This window comes from Mercurialis annua, linkage group LG7 (genome assembly GCF_937616625.2).
Source record: "Mercurialis annua linkage group LG7, ddMerAnnu1.2, whole genome shotgun sequence".
Classification (NCBI taxonomy): Eukaryota; Viridiplantae; Streptophyta; class Magnoliopsida; order Malpighiales; family Euphorbiaceae; genus Mercurialis; species Mercurialis annua.
Window position 1 is genome coordinate 13,614,744 of NC_065576.1, and position 16,042 is coordinate 13,630,785.

A 16,042-nucleotide genomic window follows, 5' to 3' on the forward strand; every position below is an offset into this window, starting at 1 on the left:
TTATGTGTTTTGGATAAGAAAGACTATGAAGACTTACGATCGAAGTGAATTGTATACATATTTGAGAATATATATCAAATGCACAAATAAAATGTAGGGTTAATTACATATAAAATCACCATTTTTACACGATTTTTCAAAAATAACTCGACTTTTAAAACGTGTCAATTCAGGGCATCACCTATCATTTCTTTTCAAAAACAATATGGGCACAATTTTAGGTAAAATTTTGCTGACTTGGACACCCAATGGGTCTGCCACGTGTCCTTCCACGTCAGCAAAAACGCCACTAAGAATTTCTGATGCTGTTTTTGAAAAGAAACAAAAGGTGGCGACTTGAATTGACTTGTATTAAAAGTCGAGTTATTTTTGAAAATTCGTGTAAAGGTGGTGATTTTATATGTAATTAATCCTAAAATATATTTCATATTGAAACTATAACACCAGTCTGTAAACAAAAGAAAAGAACTCTGATAAATTTCCAATACGTCGTAAAGACATCTTAAATACATCTTCAATTACATCTCTTACATCACAAATACATATGAAATACATTGCAACTATCATAGACTATAAAACAACAAAACAAAACGGGAGAGAAATGTCATTTAATAATGACAAAACTAATACATTGTTATCAATAATGCATACAATAATACACAAATGAATTATCTCTAAAATACTATTAATATATGATACATTTCAAATACATAAAAAAAAGGGGATTATTTTTAAAATATCTGATTTTTAAATTTATTTAAACTTTTTCCGCCCATCTTTTCTTAATTATCTTCGCTATTCTAATTACAAACATATTTATAAAGGTACCTACTATATATAGAAGGCTTCACTCATTTTAAATCATAATTTTCACACAGTTGCACTTCTCTCTCTCTACTTTCTTCTTCTCAATATTCTCTTCTCTCTCTCTCTCTCTCTCTCTCTACTTCTTTCAAATTTCTTTTTCGTTCGTTTACTTCCGCCACACATCGCTTTTTTTCATCTTGCCGTCGCGCGTCTTCTGGTGGATTTTTCGTCGTGTCTCTTACTGTCGCGTTTTATCGGTGGATCTCTTATCGTCGCGGTTCTTCCATTGCTTTTTTTAGTCACCGCGTTTCTTCCACTGGATTCCTCGATATCGTTTTTATATTTTTTTGTAATTTTTTATATTTTTTTATGATAATTTAAATTTTTTATAAAGAGATTATTGTATATCTATTATTATTTTTTATAAATTTTTCTATTATTGATATAATTTTTTTGTCTTTCTCTTGTTCATAGATTTGTTCTTTTATTCTGATGCTACTGATTTTGTAAAAATAAAGTGATTTATGGGGTATGTACAATGTTTTTATGGCGTATTTATGTTATAGTGTATTTTTGGTGCATCTACAGTGTATTTCTGATTTTTTTGGTGTATTTATGTTTTTTTGGTGTATCTATATTTTTCTGGTGTATTTGAAGTGTTTTTATGGTATACACTACAAAAACATTATAAATACATTATATATACACCATAGATACACTATTAAAACAATATAGGTACAATAAAAAAACACCATAGTTATACTAAAAAAACACCATATTTACACTAAAATAACACGATAATAAAACACAAAAAAAAAACTTCAGAAAAAATTCTATAAAAAAAGAAAAAATGTATTTTAGAAATTTTTTTAAAAAAGTATTTTTGATAAAAAAAAACATACGGCCTGTAAATATGTTTGAAAACAATGTAAAGTTGAAAATAAAATACAAAATAGTGTACTTTAGAAAATTTCTTCTAAAAAAAATATTGCATTTAAATTTAATGATAAAAAACACACAGTTTAAGATAAGCAGTATTAAAATTTAAAATATAGAAATACTTTGATATACCATATATGATACAATTTTAAAATTAAATTTGAATATTATAAATTTTAAATTGAGCTAGTTATAAAAGTTGACATTCAAAATTTATTATGTATTAAATTAATTGAACTTTTGTTATAATTTGATCTAAACTTAATTTTTTAGATGAATTTAAAACAATTATATTGATGAATCGACTCAAATAAAATGAATTTCTTCCGCTTATCAACAATCTACTCAGACAATTTCTCATATTTTGGATACATATGCTTCCATCAGTGGGCGGTCTATTAATAATCAAAAGTCTGATATCTTTTTTAGTGCTAACATGTCTATAGTTCAAAGAAAAAAGGGTTAATTACATATAAAATCATCACCTTTACACGAATTTTCAAAAATAACACGACCTTTAAAACGTGTCAATTCAAGGCATCACTTTTTATTTTTTTTCAAAAACAACATGGGTACGTTTTTTGATAAAATTTTGCTGACTTGGACACCCGATGAGAGTGCCACGTGTCACGCCACGTCAGCAAAAATGCCACTAAAAATATGCCCGTGTTATTTTTGAAAAGAAATGAAAGGTGGTGTCCTGAATTGCCACGTTTTAAAGGTCGTGTTATTTTTGCAATTTCGAGTAAAGGTGGTGATTTTATATGCAATTAACCCAAGAAAAAATATTTCAGCTGTTCTCAATATTTCTGGTAATCAGTCTTAATCTTTTTATCTAGGATTACCTATGTACTTTCTTTCCTAGGTCCAAGAAACTTGTGTTTGTCTATATTATTAATAATATTCAACACAAGCTTATGGATTGGAAATCACAAATTTACAAATGGAAGGTAAGGAAATTTTATTGAACGTAGTTATTTTAACAATTCGAGTCTTAGTTATGCCGATTTCTTTATGGAAGCGTATTAATTATATGATGGAACAATTTTGGTAGGATAAGGAAATTTTATTGATCATGGTTATTTTAACAAGGATTTTTTACACAAATCCCTCAAAAGTGCTATAGTGTTTCACTTTTCCCTCACCATTTTGATTTTGGCAAAAATCTCCCAAAAAAAAAGTGTTCAAGAATCCCTCATAACCCAAAATAAAAAAAAAGACAATATTGTCCTCACGATTTGGCAACATCTCATTGGTCTATATTTTAGTCAATAAAATGTTGACACGTGGCAAATATGGGTTTGGTTAGACCAACCAACCAACCACAACCGACAACCGGTCAAATTCCGGGCAGACCGACCGGTCAACGCTCGGTCAACGGCGGTCAACGACCAGTCAACGGCGGTCAACGCCCGGTCAGCTCGGTCAGCGGCGGTCAACTCCCGGTCAGCGGCGGTCAACTGTAGTGGTGAGATTTTAAAAGAATTAATAAAATATAATTTTGCTCTTAGTGGGATTCGAACCCATGACCTCTCACTCTTTGTCCATGTGCCTAACCACCAAGGCAAGACATTCTTGTTGTCTTTATTTACTCTTTAATATTAATACATGTACTCTTTAATAATGTATAAAAAAGCATATAAACTAAATATAACCTACTAAAATGGTTGATTATAAAAACACTAATAAGATATTACTCTTGTCAAAATTTAAATTAAATTACTCTAATTAAATTAATAGTAGTGTAAATTAAATATTAACTTAAAGTAAACTAAGTTAAATAGATTATATTAATGTATTACAAACACAATTAACTTAATATCAACTCGACAAAAACTCAAAATAGATTATATAAGTTAATTGAGTTGATATTAAGTTAATTTTTAAAATTATAGTAATTTATTAAAAAAATTATCTTGCATTGACATGTAATTTACAATGAGTTGACATTGAGTTTACATTAGGTTGACATTGAGTCAGCGTTGAGTTACTAAGTTTATATTGAGTTGATATTAATTTACATTTCAAAATTAAAATAATTTTCTAAAATATTACTTCAGATTGACAATAGGTTTACATTGAGTTAATATTATAATTATATTGAGTTGACATTAGGATTATATTGAATTGACGTTAGGTTTATATTGAGTCGTCATTAAGTAGACATTGAGTCGACCTTCAGTTGATATTAAGTTAATTTTTAAAAATATAATATTTTACTAAAAAAAATTACTTTGGATTGACATGTAGTTTATATCAAATTTACATTGAGTTGACATTGAGTGAACATTGGGTTTACATTGAGTTGACATTTAGTGAACATTAGGTTCACATTGAGTTGACATTGATTCAACGTTGAGTTATTAAGTTTATATTGAGTTGACATTGAGTGAACATTAGGTTCACATTGAGTTGACATTGAGTGAACATTAGGTTCACATTGAGTTGACATTGATTCAACGTTGAGTTATTAAGTTTACATTAAGTTGATATTATAATTATATTGAATTGACATTAGGATTATATTGAATTGACGTTAGGTTTACATTGAGTCGTCATTAAGTAGACATTGAGTCGACCTTCAGTTGATATTAAGTTAATTTTTAAAATTATAATATTTTACTAAAAAAATTACTTTGAATTGACACGTAGTTTATATCAAGTTTACATTGAGTTGACATTGAGTAGACATTAGGTTCACATTCAGTCAACATTGATTTATTAAGTTTACATTGAGTTAATATTAGTTTACATTTTAAAATTAAAACAATTTACTAAAAAATTACTTCATATTGATATTAAATTTACATTGAGTTGACATTAGGTTTATATGGAGTTGACATTAGGTTTATATTGAGTTGACATTAGGTTCACATTGAGTTGATATTAGGTTTACATTGCGTTGACATTGAGTCGACGTTAAGTTAATGTTAAATTTACATTGCGCTGATATTAAGTTGACATTAAATTTATATTGAGTTCAAATTAAGTTTATATTGAGTTCACATTAAGTTGATATTGAGTTGATATTCAGTTCACTTATTTTAAATTTACTTTTTGTTCATTTTAATAAAACCTTAGATAGTTTAATTCAAATTACTATTAATTTATCTCATTTCATAAATTATTTTTAGTAGTATAAATAATGAAGTTGACATTGAGTTGATATTGAGTTTACGCACACCACGACGGGTACCACTACCACGTATCCGACCATGACCACTTCGGTCCGACCACCGAACCACCATATTTATTAATTTTAACAAACAAAATATATTTTTTAATTTTAACAAGTGAAAAATCTTACTAGTTTTACTCATGTATGAATAAAAAGTGAAATATAAATATTTTTATTTTTTTATTTTTTAATAAATAAATTAAATTAGACTAATTTAATATTATATTTATAGTAAATTTAATTTAATTAGATATTTATATTTTATTTAATTTGTATTGTAGAACTAATTTCATTTTAACAAATTAATTTAAATTTATAATGAGTTATATATATATCATATAGAGCAAACATTGACAACAATAAGGCCTTGCCTTGATGGCAAAGCGCAAAGTCTCTCATTCAAGAGGGCAATCTCCTTATCCACAAAATGGTGTTTTATTTAATTTTTAATTATCTAACCAACATTGGTTCAACCATTAAAAATGGTTAGACCACAAACCATTGTTGGTCCGACCAGCAATGGTCCGACCTGATGTCAACCGGCCGTTGACTTCTGTTGACCGGCCGTTGACCGGCGTTGACCTGCCGTTGACTTCCGTTGACCGGCGTTGACCAGCCGTTGACTTCCGTTGACCGGAAATGGTCCGGTCAATAATATTCCGACCAATGGTTTGATTTATAAAAAATGGGGAAATTATTGAGTGTAACAAAAACACAATAGGTAAAATACACCATAGGGATAAAATAGGAAGAGTAATTATAAAAAGGTAGGCATGGAAAGTTTTTTTTAAAATTTGAGAGATTTTTGCAAAAAATGAAATCATGGGTTACTAACATAAACTTTTCAATTTTTGAGGGATTCCATGACATTTTCTCTTTTAACAATTCGAGTCTTTGTTATGCCGATTTCTTTATGGAAGCATATTAATTATATGATGGAACAATTTTGGTAGGGTAAGGAAATTTTATTGATCATGGTTATTTTAACAATTCGAGTCTTTGTTATGCCGATTTCTTTATGCAAACGTATTAATTATATGATGGAACAATTTTGGTATGGACAAATCCATGAAGAAAGAAAATTACATTGGAAATCATGGAAAACAACGTGTCAGAGTAAAAGTTCTGATGGATATCAAGCTTGACTTGCTAAACAACTATGGAGAATTTCATTACATAAACATTCCTTATTATATAAGGTTCTACAGAGTAAATATTTTCGAAATACAAATATATTTCATGCTACTTTAACACAGTTAGCTTTATGGGGATGGAGAAGTCTTTATTATGGTCTACAATTATTGTAGCAATGGATTATTTGGCAATTTAATACCGGACAAAATGTTTCTATATTAGCAGATGCTTGGGTATCTAGTATGTTTCCTTCTAGTCCAAAATTAATCCTCATGTTAACTGTTCTACTATTCCAAACTTTTTTTTATCTGATCATGAGGTGTCCTGAACGAGTTCCAACTATGAAACGACAACTTTAAGCCTTCCACGTTCAGATTAATCCCCACTCGATCCGGATAGATCCCTTGCGGGAGGCAAAGCTCTGGCCCCAATTATACACTCCAATGGCTCGAGTTGGAATATTCCTTTGCACCAAAACTCTTTATTCTTCATGATGTATATCACATATTAGCATTATCATTACCATGTCATTCTTTGCCATATAGACTTATTTAAGTATATGCTACATCAGGATCCATGGATGTCAAATCCAGCTAGGAATAACCCATTTCCAGGTCTTTAAACTATATTTGTTTTGTTCATCCGGTCCTTAAATTATTTTTTGTCCTTATATAATTGTTCAACTTAGCGAAAAATCGTTTTCGAGTCCTTAATTGACAAAAACGACGTCGATTAAAGTAGCAAATTGCATTTTCAAAAGTAACGAAACAACGTCGTTTTTATCGTTTAGGGACTTGAAAATGATTTTTTACTAAGTTAAAAGACTAGATTAGGATAAACAATAGTTTAAGGACCGGATAAAAAAACATATATAAATTAGGGACCTAAAAATGGGTCATTCCATCCAGTTATTATATTACTCTTCAACATAAAAGTGTAGATTATGTGACCCTTAATCTATCTTTAACGATATATCGCAAGTTCATCATGTATGCGTATTTCATGTTCTTATATTGCGGAGATACATATATGATCATTCCCTTGTTATTCAACCACAGGAGTCTATAGATTATTGAAGAGTTATCACATAACACTACCAAAATTCTGCCATTTAGCGACAAATTTTTCAGTCACTAAATGGCCAAAATCCGTCGCTAATACGTTTAGCGACGGATTACCGACGAATTAAATCCGTCGCTATAGGAATTTTAAAAATATAGCGACAAATTTGAATCCATCACTAATTTTTTTAATTAAAAAATTAATATTTTTAAATTAATCGTAAAATAAATTATATTATTTAATCTACTGCTAACCATCATCCACCGACCCGCGACAAGTCACCCACCGTCACTATCCATGATTTTCACAAACTTCCCAGTAGGTCAGCCATCCATCCATTGCTCCCCCTCAATCTTATTTAAACTTGAAGTTCCCCGCGCGTACTCAGATTCTTATTCTATATCTATCTATATTATTATTTAAATACAACTAAAAAAGAACAAATATTTACTCTCACATACTAAAATAATTATTTTTTCATAATAATTATTTAAGAAAAAAATTAATATTCTTTTAAAATATTTTTAAAGAAATATTTTTAATAAACTTTTTTATTTTTTTAAATAATAATTTTTTAAAATAATAATAATTTTTTGAAATATTTTGTTTTAAAATAACCTTTTTTAAATAAATATTTTTTAAATAAAAAATTTATAATTTTTAAATAATTTTTTTTAAAAAAATTAATATATTTTAATAATTTTTTTTAAAATTAAAAATTATGTTTTGAATAAACAATTATTTAGCGAGCGATTCAGAAATCTGTCGCTAAATCTCCATATTTAGCGACAGAATTCTTTCGCTACATCTGCATATTTAGCAACGGAATTCTGAATCCGTCGCTAAATCTGCATATTTAGCGACGACATTATGAATCTGTCGCTAAATCTGCATATTCAGCGATGGAAATATGAATTCGTCGCTAAAAATAGGATTCCAAATCCGTCGCTAACACGTCGTTAATTTAGTGACGGATTTAAAATTTGTTGCTAAATCCGTCAAAATCCGTCGCTAAAATTTGCGGGATAACTCGTGCCAATTTTTTAAATTAATAATATTTAAATAAGTATTTTTTGAAAAAAAATTAATATATTTCAATAAATATTTTTTAAAATTATAAATTATATTTTTTAATAAATAATTATTTAGTGGAGGATTCAAAAATCCGTCGCTAAATCTCCATATTTAGCCACGAAATTCTGAATCCGTCGCTAAATCTGCATATTTAGCGACGAAATTATGAATTTGTCGCTAAATATAGGATTCCAAATATGTCGCTAATTTAGGGATGGATTTAAAATCTGTTGCTAAATCCATCAAATCCGTCGCTAAAATTGATGGGATAACTCGCGCCAATTATTTGACGAATTTAGCGACGGATTCAACATCCGTCGCTAAAAAATATTTAGTGAAGGATTTTGAATCCGTCGCTAAAATGCAGTTTTTTAGTAGTGTAAAGAGGAATACGTTAAGATTTTGGGCACTCAAGTCAAGAGGCCGCGGAATAAGGAAATTGTGATGTTGAAGGTCCTTTTGAGAAATCATTCAGTTGAAGAATGTATTTGGGAGGCAGAGTCTGATATGTGTAATCGTTACTCTTATATTTTTCCTCGATTTCTATCCAGTTTTATTTTATATGATTTTGGACAACTTTGATATCTATGAGATATTCATGATTTCAATTCGTAAATGATTTGTTTCGAAACCCGAAGCATAAATTTTGAATAGATTTTTACTGATGGAAGTATAGAATAAGATTTTTTTTATATTTAAATATTTTATGTTTATGTATTAAACCTTGAGTTGTGACTTGGTTGATATTGCGATGTTGCAATGCGGTGATTTCTCTGAAATTGATATGTGTAATGCAGTTTGATTGTTTATTTGTTAATTGACTAATGTCAAAGTGTTCAGTCTAGAAGTACTTTAGAGTTATGCTTTATGTTCCCATTATATTAGTCAATATCTTAATTCTTGATTGTTTCTAGACCACTTAACTTCTCTAACTTGAGTTTGTGGAAATTTAAGTGATCAATATGTGAGTTTGTATTATTATATTTGATTATTAAATAACTGGAATGTTTTAATAATAAACTATTTTATACATTTTAATTTCATAATGGATTTCTAAATCGTTATGGTTATATTGGAACATGTATCTTATTGCACATGACTAGGACTGTGCGCGCGCCGCTATTAATTGATTTCATGTCTGTAATCGTCATCATAAATTGAATTTGATGGATTAATCGATTGATGGTATGTAGGATTAACTAGGTGGAACTTTGGGCTCTTTGGATTCGTGTATAATGAATTAATTCAATCAAATTTCAGGCTCTCGAGACTAGGGCTGAGCAAAAACCGAGTCAAACCGAAAAACCGAGTCAAACCGAACCGAAATAAATAATGGAGTGGTTAGAATGGAGTAAATGGAGTGGTTTGGTGTTAGGGTAAGAAAAAACTCGGTTTATGGAGTTGGTTTGGATTTTCCCTTCGGTGACCGAACCGAACCGAGGAAAACCGAATATAAAACTACGTCGTTTTATACAAGAAACCCTAGGATATATAAATAATTTTATTTCCTAAACCTAACCCTAAAAACTGATCTCTCGCTCTCATTTGCACCGCCTCACTCTCTCTCTAAAAAACGCTCCTCCTTCTCTCTACGAAACCCTAACAATTTAAGCCTAATCGCTCGACTTATCTCTCATTTTAGCAGATAATCTTCCCTTCCCAGCATAGTCTACCATCGATTCTTCGTTTGCTAGCATTTGTTTCTCTGTTCCAGTCTTCCAGTGAAGTTTTTATCTCCTTTGCTTGTGAAGTTTTTGGCTCGCAAAGTATCAATCGATGCTAGACTTATGCTGATTTCTGTCGAAACACACGAATCATAAGGTAATACTAATACAAATGATTATATTTTCCTCTATTTTTTTATTTTGCTTTGATCTAACATTTTTCTTTTTATTTTTGTCTCTTCTTGTAGATTGTGTTTCCTTTATGACCTAAAAAAGAGTTATTAAGGTAAACCCTTATCTGTGGACTCTGTTACTGTCAATTTCTATCCCATGTCTCTCTGTTTTGATTCGTATTGATTCGTGGTTTTGATTGCTAATATCGGTCCTGTTTTCATGTTTCAATGGCTGAAATTTGTTGGTATTAAAGGCTTTGGTGGAAGCCCCAATCTGCACTATTCTAAGGTAAAACCTAATGCTTGCTTTCCTGAGTTCTTGTATTGTTGTTGATGTTTGGTCTTTGATTTTCTTGTGTTCCATGTCTCTGAGTTTGGTTGTTTCTTCTTATTTCATGAACTCTTTGCACAAATTGGTGCTTAAAACTTTGGTGGAAGCTCTGTTTTTGTTATACAAAGGTAATGTTTTGGCTTTTATGATTAAAATGTTTGTTTATTATGTTTTTATTTTGATTAAGATTGTGTATGACCTAATCTGTGTTTTTGTTTTCTGTGTTTGTGTTTTTGTAGATGGACACTGATTCTGACCCTGCAATTGACCTTAATTCTGAAATTGATCTAGAAGCCATTACTGGCCAACTTCCTGTTGTCCAAGAGATTGCCCCAGATGGAAATGGTGGACAAAGTCCAATGGAAGCAAATGCAGTGACTAACCCAGACCATGCTGGTGGTAGTGGTGGACAAAATAATCCAGTGGAAGCAAATACTAGAAAGAGAAAGGAAGTCCACCAAAGATCAATTGTTTGGGACCATTTCAATGCTATTAAAGATGCTGATGGGGTAATCATACAAGCTAAGTGTTCTTACTGTGCTCGTATTTATAACTGTCATGCCAAAAAAAATGGTACATCTACTTTGAGAGGTCACATGCTTAGATGCAGTAAGCACCCGCATAGTTTAGAAACCAGACAAGCTTTATTATCCTTTCAGCCTGCTGTAAATGTGGGTGTAGTCCCTAATAGTGGTCCTCAAATGTGCAATGTTGCTAATTGGAAATTTGATCAGGAAGCCATTAGAAAGGCTGTGTCATACATGATTGTGGTTGATGAATTGCCTCTGAAATTTGTTGAGAAACAGGGTTTTAAAAAGTTGATGAGTATTGCATGTCCTAGGTTTAAAATTCCATCTAGATGGACTGTAAATAGAGACTGCTATGCCATGTTTGTGGAAGAGAAGCTGAAACTGAAACATTTTATGAAATTTAATACTCAGAGAGTAAGTCTAACTAGTGATGCATGGACTTCTAATCAAAGAATTAATTACATGTGTGTCACTGCCCATTTCATAGACACTGAGTGGAAGCTTCATAAAAAGATAATTTCTTTTGTACCTTGTTCTAGGCATAAGGGTGAATACTTGTCTAAGGCTTTAGAAACCTGTTTGCAAGAGTGGGGGCTCAAGAATATCTTTACTGTGACCCTTGATAATGCTGAAAATAATACTGCTGCCATGAGTTTTTTCATGAAAAAAATGCTGACTTGGGGTTGTAGTCCTGCTAGATGTAAAGTTGCTCACATGAGATGCATAGCTCATATTCTTAATCTGGTTGTGTCTGATGGTCTAAAAGAAAGTGGAGCTTCTGTTCAAAAAGTTAGGGGGGTTGTTAGATATATTAAAAACTCACCTCTTAGACTAAGTAAGTTTAAGGAATGTAAAAAGACATGTGAGTTAGAATGTAAGCGTTCATTATGTCTAGATGTCCCAACTAGATGGAATTCAACTTATCTCATGTTGAGTACTGCCTGTTTGTATCAAAAAGTCTTTGAGGAGTATGAAGAAACAGAGTCAAGCTTTAAAAAAGATTTGGGTGATAGTGTTCCTGGTTTCTTGGATTGGGAACATGTTAAGGAGTTATGTGGCATGTTAGAATGTTTTTACAAAATGACATTGAGAATTTCTGGTTCTCTTTATGTGACTTCTAACAACCATTTCAATGAAATTTCTGATTTGTGTACAATCTTGCAAGACTGGACAAGGTCTGATGATGTGTCATTGAGGTCTATGGGGTCTAAAATGAAACAAAAATTTGATAAATACTGGGGTGATCCTATTGTAATGAACAAGTTGATATTCTTTGCTAACATTTTAGATCCTAGGGATAGAATTCTTTATTTGGAGTACACATTGACTCATATGTATGGTGTTCAAGAGGGTAAATTTCTGTTTTCTGGTCTGATGGATGATTTGCTTGCATTATTCAATGACTATGAATTACAACATAAGAAAGAAAAGGCCATTGGTGGTGGCCAGACTAGTGTGTCATCTGAGCATGTTGGTGGCTTATCTCAAGCCAATTCTGTGTTGAAAGAGAGGTATCTACAAGAAATGAAGGAGACTGGTGGTGTTGGTGGGACCAAGAAATCTGAATTGGATTTGTACCTTGGAGAGGCAGTAGTTGCAAATGAGGAGAATTTTGACATTCTCAGATGGTGGAAGCTGAACTCAGAGAGGTTGCCTGTCCTCTCTAAAATGGCTAGAGACATTCTTGCAGTCCCAGTCTCCACAGTTGCTTCTGAGTCAGCATTTAGCACTGGTGGAAGAGTGCTAGATGACTTCAGGAGTAGCCTGACTCCAACACTTGTGGAAGCTCTAATCTGCACTCAGGATTGGCTTAAAGACCCAACTAAACCTGTTTCTGTTGAGGAGTCTTTGGATGAATTGGAGCAGTTTGAAGAAGGTATTATACTGTCAAACTTAAATTTTAGTTTATTTACATTTTACTTTGATTATTTATGAATTATTAACTCTCTATTATTCTTTTTTTGCAGGCTTTCAAGAACCAACCAATGCTAACACTAATGCTGTTGTTTGTCTATATGTCCTTTTCTCAATTTACTTGATGTTTGTTTGGTCATATGACATGTTGGCATGTTGGACTAGGAAGCCAAATCTGAGCTTGTTGCCTTTATGATCTAGTTGCCTTCTGATAAGTTAGCATAGACATAGTTTATATGTGTGTTGTTGGATTTGATTTCTCTGTCTTTATGCTTCATATTGGCTGTGATGATGCTTCCACCATCCAAGTTTGAATACTAATGACTGTAAATTGATGAGGCACTATATTTATGCCACCATTTTATGGACTTAGTGTTTGTGCTTGACATATCTTATATCTGAGCCTTTAAAGCTTTTGACATTGCTGATGAGATCTATTTATGTTTTTCTGTTGATTTCTCTGCTATGTCTTTGCTAATTTATCATTACATATTTTGGCTGTGATGAAGCTTCCACTTGTTTAAGTCTGATAGCTTGATCATTAACTGTGTGACATTAATTGTTGCCTTTAATTGATTTGATCATTAACTGTGTGACATTAATTGTTGCCTTTTAATTGATTTGAGCTTAAATGACTTATATTTGAAGTCTGAGCCTTTTTCTTTTACTTACATTAATGTGAATACTATTTTGCTTTTGGATACTGTCTTATTTCATTGTGTTATTTTGCAGGATTGACTTGTGAAGGAAATTTTGAAGCTGTACAGGCTTGTTTTGACCTAAAGCTGACAGATTTAGGGTATATTTTTGGTGAATATTTTGTACACCCATTAATTGTAAAAATGTAATAGCTTAGTTATGTTTTTTTTGTAAAGCTAAGCTATAGTTTAGTATACTAAACTTGATATTTATATAGGCTTAGTGATGGGTGATTTTGAGCCAATGCAATTATGAAAAATTGCAAATGATTGGCCTTTTGATTATAATTTGTAATTTTTTGTAAAACTGTCAAATATATATAGTTTATTATTTTTTTTAATTATTTTCTATATATTTAAAATTCGGTTCAAACGGCTCGGTTCGGACGGTTAAACCGAACTTTCGGTCCACCGAACCGAAAAAACCGTATACCGAATTGCATGGTTTGGTTCCCTTAAAATAAAAGTGGTTTGGTTCGGTTCTGGGAATTTGGACTCCGCACCGAACCGAACCGAACCGTGCTCAGCCCTACTCGAGACCGAGGCCTTAAATTGGAATATGATAATTATCGCTATTATTATTGTTAATTGTATGAATATTTGGAATAGGATTCCGTTTGTTTATATAATAATAAAACTATTTTCTTCAAATATTTTCACAGTTTTTAGTTTATAATTTATTAATTGATTTTAATAATATGAACTCGCTTAATTTCAAAAAATGTTATTGATTTCTCCTTATTTTATAAACTCATTCAGGATTGTTCTTGAACATTCATTTCCAAACATCATTCATGTCAGAAAACTTGTTTATTTAAAGTAGGCTAAACCCATTTAGATGCCCTTATACTATATCATTTTTATTCAGGAAGTCCTTGTACTATTTTTTTATTCATCAGGTCCCTCTATTTATCTAATTTTGAATTTTCAGGTCCTTTTTTTAGTTTTTTGTAGTCCCCTCTACTTACAAAGTTTTTGTTCCTCCAGTCCTCAAAAAAATATGAAAATCGGGATTTGGCAAGTACAGGCACTACTAGAAAACCGTCGATTAGCGACAGATTTAGTGACGGATTCAAAATCCGTCGCTAAATCCCCAAAAAAATTGGCGGGATTCATCCCGCCAACTTTAGCGACAGAAATTCCGCCCTAAAATGGCGGGACAAACCCCGTCAATTTTTTTTACTTTTAGCGACGTAATACATTTAGCGACGGATTACACAATCCGTCACTAAATGCTAACTGTTAGCGACGGATTCCACAATCCGTTGCTAAAAGTATTAATTCTATTAAAAAACAATTATTTATTTAAAAAATATTTATTTGTTAAAAAAATATTTATTTATTAAAAAATTAATTATTTATTAAAAAATTAATTATGTATAAAAAATAATTATTCAGTAAAAAATAATTATTCATAAAAAATAATTATTTATTAAAAAAATTACTATTAATTAGAAAATTTATTATATTAGAATGCGGTAGTAAAGTGTAAAAGTAATAATTTGTTATTTTTATTCAAAATAATTATTAGAAAAAATAATTAGTATGAAAAAATAATTATTTTATAATGTGACTGTTGATTGCGGGAGTAAATATTCGTTCCTTTTAGTTATATTTAAATATAATATACATAGATATATTTCAAGAATCTGAGCTGGCTAAGATGGAGTTACGCGCGTGGGAACTAGAAGGTTAAAGAGGTTTGGCTGAGAGCAATTGAAGGATGGGTGACCTATTGGGAAGTTTGCGAAAATTGCCGAAGGATGGCGATAGGTGACCTATCGCGGGTGGGTGGGTGACCGTGGGCTATAGATTAAATAATATTTTATTTTTAGCTTTAATTAAAAAAATTAATTTTTTTTATTTTTTTTAAAAAAAAATTAGTGACGGATTAAAATCCGTCGCTAACTCCGTCGCTAAATTTTTTAAAATCCGTCGTTAATTTTTTTTTTCCGTAGCTAAATGATTTAGCGACCAGGAATATAGCGACGGATTAAATCTGTCGCTAAAGCCATTTGGCGACGGATTTATGCCATTTAGCGACGAAATCCGTAGCTAAATGACAGATTTCTAGTAGTGAGGGACCTGAACGTGAACAACTTTAGGGTTGGGCCTCTCGAACAAAAACGGTAAAATAAAGGGGCCTCCGTATAGATTTTGCCTTTGAAGTATGTGAGCAAATGTTAAGTGTTTTAATTCTAGATGGCCAAACCCATCTGAAAGTCCTTGTACTTTAAACATTTTTTTTCCGGATGTCCTTATACTTTAATTTTGTATTAGTTGGTCATTTTACTTACCTATTTTTTGATTTTTATGTCCTTTTATGTTATTGGAGGAAAACAAAATTGTAAGTAGAGGGACCGGAAAAACTAGAAAAGGACCTAAAAATTGAAAAATAAGTAATTAGATGGATCAAGTAATACAAAATTGAAGTGTAAGAACCTATGGAAAAATAGGTTTAAAGTACAGGGACCTCGAGATGGGTTTAACCATTCTAGATATGTGGTTGTTGAAGTTTGTGAACCCGAGCAAATCTTC

The 16,042-nt window shown here is 31.1% G+C and overlaps 1 protein-coding gene across 1 annotated transcript; it reads left to right on the top strand.

The window, feature by feature from the left end:
• Positions 1–5,980: 5,980 nt before the first annotated feature.
• On the top strand, positions 5,981–13,544 carry LOC126657599 (zinc finger BED domain-containing protein RICESLEEPER 2-like). The gene is made up of 7 exons (XM_056103763.1): positions 5,981–6,133; positions 9,909–9,960; positions 10,286–10,320; positions 10,602–12,768; positions 12,860–12,932; positions 13,027–13,114; positions 13,539–13,544. The coding sequence occupies exons 1-7, from the start codon at positions 5,981–5,983 to the stop codon at positions 13,542–13,544; spliced, it is 2,574 nt and encodes an 857-aa protein (XP_055959738.1).
• The last annotated feature ends 2,498 nt before the right edge of the window (positions 13,545–16,042 follow it).

Bases quoted from the DNA above. Each gene is read 5' to 3' on its own strand.
- LOC126657599 (XM_056103763.1), top strand. From the start codon at position 5,981: ATGGACAAATCCATGAAGAAAGAAAATTACATTGGAAATCATGGAAAA. The intron at 6,134-9,908 runs GTAAATATTTTC...TCTCTGTTCCAG, and splicing joins ATTATATAAGGTTCTACAGA to TCTTCCAGTGAAGTTTTTAT. The intron at 12,769-12,859 runs GTATTATACTGT...CTTTTTTTGCAG, and splicing joins ATTGGAGCAGTTTGAAGAAG to GCTTTCAAGAACCAACCAAT.